Raw genomic sequence first — 4,732 nt, 5'->3', positions numbered from 1 at the left:
GGTTTTCTGTTTTTACTACCCATGAACAGAAAAAAATAATGACTGTCCCTTTTTTAAATTATATATACATATATACATTTTTTTTAAATTGTGCGAAGTACCTTTTCGTTCCTCAACTGTTCTTGAAAACTGATAAAACTGTCAAAAACAAAAATTGTCCAATAAGTCCAAAAGAAAAATCAAGAAAAAAAATATAAACACGTCCCAGAAGATAATTTAGGTAGGCCTTCTTAAGTAAAGCGATTCTGTGAGGCCTACCTAAGAAGGGCTGAAAAAAGTGCTTCCTTGCATGCCTTCTATGTAGAAGGGCTTATCCAATTACAATTTACACGAATGCATAAATTTGTATTATTTGGCATTACAAACGAATTTTAATAAACATTTTAAGTGGCAATAACACATATTTGATATAAACCTTAAGCAAATACTTCAAAGATGTATGATTTTTATAAATTAAAGAAGAAACTTTAAAAGAACTCCTTCAAAAGGCCTTGTGAAGTACGTCCTATAAAAGCCCTTCTGGAAGGTCTTCCATGGGTAGCAAAAGAAGAAGCCCTTCAATTTGTGCCACTCCATATAAAAAAGAAAGGAGAAAGGAATGTAGTGTGGAAGACCTCTTAACTCTCAGGAAGGCCTTTCAGAAGGGCTTTTAACTCCTGAAATTATCTACTGGGACGTCTGTTTAAAATGTAGGTTACCCTTTATCCAAGGCGAAAGCGGACTGTAACCACGCCCACATCCGATATAAAGGTATTTTCGAAAAATGCAAGAACTTCGATATTTCAGTAAATATTGGATGCAAATTATTGAAATATTGAAAATTACTCAATTTGCAGTTTCAATAATTTTCAAGTACAATACTTGTACCCAGTACAGTAAGCCATTTGACGTAATTGGGGTTCATATATTAATTTAAATGAAATACTGCCAGCTTGTGAGATTTCTACACTAATTATTGAAATGTTACCAACATGTGTATATTTGAAGAAAATACTCAGTACTCTGAAAAATACCCGATCCTTAAAAGTATCGATACCAGAGAACTCGATCCTCAAAAGTACTCGATACTTCCCAACACTAATTATAATATATTTAAAATAAACAACTAAATATTTTAACAATAAAAAATAATGAAAAACAGGTTGACCGAAAATGTGCTAAGTCCACATTAAAAGAACAAAATCATAAAGAGAAAATGTGGTGAGTCCCAAAAGAGCCCCTAAGTCTGCAACAGCTTTATATTGAAATTAGCCGATTATTGGTACTAAAACAAGACGAACTAAGGGAGAAAACTGCATTTACAGATTAGGAAAATATTAACAACAAAATAAGTTAGACGGTTTTTGTCCCTCCTGAAAAATTTAACAAAAAATGGACTTAGCACCTTTGCGCACTAAGCCAACAATATGTACGTTCCAATTTCTTTATCGCACTAACTGTCGGGTTTTCTAAATCGACTTTGGTTGCGATTGCATTCCGATTACATAAAATTTTTTTTCAGCCGAGTAAATTTCAAATCATTGGAATTAACATAATTAATTATATTAAAAAGTATTTACTTAAATTTTTCATAAAAAATCGCTCATGTTTGTAAATTTTTAAATTTAACGAACTTGTTTATTCAAAATATCGTCGACGAAAATGCAACCATGTGTCGCAGTCATTTCTTTCGTTACTGCAAATTGTTGCTGGCAAGAGAACTGTCACTTTTCGCTCTCAGTTTTTGAGTGGTGGATAATTTTTTTTTTTTTATTTGGAAAAAAAAGTCATCATCATTCGTCATGAAGTTCGTACAAATTTTTTGCTCGATGAACAGTAAAACTTCTTCGGGTAAAACCTTGCATCTTCTGGCAAAGAGAGGACTTGTTTTACTCTCGCATTTTTCCCCTATTTCGTAAGAGTACCGAGTGCGGCAATGCTTTTTGGTAAATTCTTGTAACTTGTGGCGAGTTGGGGAACGCAAAGTTTTATTTTTTTTATTTTTAACCGACTTAAAAAAGGAGGACGTTATCAATACGTTGTAAATTTTTTTTTATGTGTGCTACCGGATAACTTTGAAAAACCTTCAACCGTTTCCCATTATTATTTTATAGGAAAGGTAGTACCACAAGGACGGTTCCATACGCATTTGGTTAGGTTTCGATTATTGGATCATGCGTAATCTAACGGTACTCCTAAATTTTTATATGAGTATTGAAATCGGTTGTATTTTTTTCTTAAAAAATTAGTTGGTTCCCAGTAGATAATTTCAGGAGTTAAAAACCCTACCTAATGGCCTTCCTGAGAGTCAAGAGGCCTTCCACTCTACACCCCTTTCTCCTTTCCTTTTGTATGGAGTGACACAAAACCGCTGGCTTGGTCATGTCGTTCGAATGGACACCGACGGTCCAGCTCTGAAAGTATTCAACTCGGAACCCGCTCGTGGTAGCAGAGGAAGAGGGAGGCCCCCACTGCGATGGAAAGATCAGGTGGAGAAGGACTTGGCTTCACTTGGCGTCAGTTGGCATAGAGGAGAAACGACTGGCGTGCTTTGCTGAATTCGGCCAAAATCGCTTAGGCGGTTACAACGCCAAAAAAGAAGAAGAAGACACAAATTGAAGGGCTTCTTCTTTCGCTACCCATGGAAGGCCTTCCAGAAGGGCCTTTATAGGCCGTACTTCAGAAGGCCTTTTGGAGGAGTTCTTTTAAGGTTTCTTCTTTAATTTATAAAAATCATACATCTTTGAAGTATTTGCTTAAGGTTTATAACAAATATATGTTGTATGTAACAGATATTTGTAATGCTAAAAAAAAAATAAATTTATGCATTCGCATAAATTGTAAATGGATAAGCCCTTCTAGAAAGCATGCAAGGAAGCACTTTTTTCAGCCCTTTTTGGGTATGCCTCTTAGAATGGCTTTAATTAGGAAGACCTATTTATCCCTCCTTAACTTCGCAGCCTGCTAACTGCCTAAAGTAACATTTTCGTTTAACTTTTATATACTTAATTTAAGCCAACAACCCAGGGGTTGGAAGAAATGATAAGTGTAACGCCGCACCAAATTATGATTCTTAGCAACAGCAGCAACAACAACATGGTTCATATTCCGCCTACCAATAGTACTCCTATGCCAAGAAAGCGGTGCCGTGTGGAAAATGAGGAATGCGATGAAATCGAAAAAATTAATGCGGTATCGCAGATTTCTAAACGTAATGCAAGCGAAGGAGACGAGCCGCTACAACAACAACAACAACAGTGTGACATAAATAAAGGCAATGGAGAATCGGATCCCAAAAAGAATGGAGAAGCCAAGGAAACATCTACTTACGGACCTGAAGAAGTAGATTTAACAAACGATTGCGAAATGCCAAAATGCTACAAAGGTAATTATTTAACCACAATAAATATCAACAATTATTTTAAGCTAATAGTCTATATCATTTTAAAATAGAAAACCAAACAGAAAATTGTGATGGTAAACAGGCTAAAGACAGCCCAGAGGCTTCAACAAGTCAGGCCAGTGAAAGAATCGAACAGTGTAAACGTCCACCTGTGGATGTAGAAGTAAAAGAGGGCCAAATAGAGAATGAAGACAGCTGTATTAAATGCTTAAAGAAAAAGAAGAATAAGAAAATAAAAGCTAAGCGAGACATGCAACAAAAAGATGATGACTACCATTTTGTGATCAGTCTTTTGCCATACTTGCGGCGTGTGAATTTGGATCGAAAATTGCAAACACGTATGAATATGATGAAAGTCGTCATGGAGGAGATGGAATATAAAGACAATTAAATAGTAAAGTGAAAGACACATATTAATACCCCTTAATAAAAATATTTAAAATAAATGAAAGGGATGTGGATTTGCTTAACATATGCAGTAGGTGAAATGCGAGGTTAACCATGCAAATTAAAAATCAGCGGTCTAAGAGCCGGTTGTTCAAGGTCTGCTTATCACTACCTACCAGTAAAACAGCACTATCGACGTTCAACACTTACTGTGGGGAATTTCGCTTCATGATTAGAAACAGTTTTTCGTAATTAGGTGTTATTTATGAACAAAATGTAGGTTAAGGGCGGGCCGGTTCTTCAATGTCTGGTTATCACAACTTGCCGGTTAAACATCATTATCGACGTCGTTGTATTAAACCGGAGCTTCTACCTCCGATTAGTGCTAATCAGACATTGAACAACCGGCCCTAAGTATAATATCAATAGTTAAGTACATAATTAACGCTTGTGTTTCTATAAACTGAAAAAAAATCAAATCGTAATTATAGCACTGAATGGAGTTTTCTAAATTTAAGTTTAGAATTAAAAATATTCATTGTAAGATTATATTTTTATGAAATTTTGTGTTTTTTGTGGATTTATCAAGTATATAAATTTCCGAATATAGTTAAGTCTATATTCAAAAAAACAAGGATGATCTGATGACCTTCACCTAAAAGATCTGATAACCTAACCAATAAAATCATGAATTAAAAACAGTAACTCTAACCAATTTTTTTTTTTTATATGGGTTCACTCGAGAGAACAATTATTCCCATTAGTTATGGAACACGATTTCATCATGTGACTGGCTGCGCAGTAGCGCATCCTGTCAACCCAGTTTTCCAAGCCCGACATACGCCTTAAGGGCCTGAATCGTTAATAGATTGTTCGCATAACTAATATCGGTCCTTCACGGCATGTCACAAAAAAAGTCTAAAGGCTCTGTTATGCATACTCGGCAGTGCATGCACTGCTATA

At 35.3% G+C, this 4,732-nt stretch overlaps 1 protein-coding gene across 1 annotated transcript; it reads left to right on the top strand.

Moving 5' to 3' along the window:
* Positions 1-2,738: 2,738 nt before the first annotated feature.
* On the top strand, positions 2,739-4,095 carry LOC118756552. The gene is made up of 2 exons (XM_036491310.1): positions 2,739-3,364; positions 3,433-4,095. Exons 1-2 carry the CDS (start codon positions 3,019-3,021, stop codon positions 3,771-3,773), a joined length of 687 nt encoding a protein of 228 aa, XP_036347203.1. The 5' UTR covers positions 2,739-3,018; the 3' UTR covers positions 3,774-4,095.
* Positions 4,096-4,732: the final 637 nt, after the last annotated feature.

Source organism: Rhagoletis pomonella, unplaced genomic scaffold, assembly GCF_013731165.1.
Source record: "Rhagoletis pomonella isolate Grant_MI unplaced genomic scaffold, Rhpom_1.0 Rhpom_scaffold_10839, whole genome shotgun sequence".
In the NCBI taxonomy this organism is placed as follows: Eukaryota; Metazoa; Arthropoda; class Insecta; order Diptera; family Tephritidae; genus Rhagoletis; species Rhagoletis pomonella.
This window is presented reverse-complemented; position numbering and strand designations above follow the sequence as displayed.

Coding starts and splice junctions, on each gene's coding strand:
- LOC118756552 (XM_036491310.1), top strand. CDS start 3,019: ATGATAAGTGTAACGCCGCACCAAATTATGATTCTTAGCAACAGCAGC. Junction 3,365..3,432: donor AATGCCAAAATGCTACAAAG/GTAATTATTTAA, acceptor ATTTTAAAATAG/AAAACCAAACAGAAAATTGT.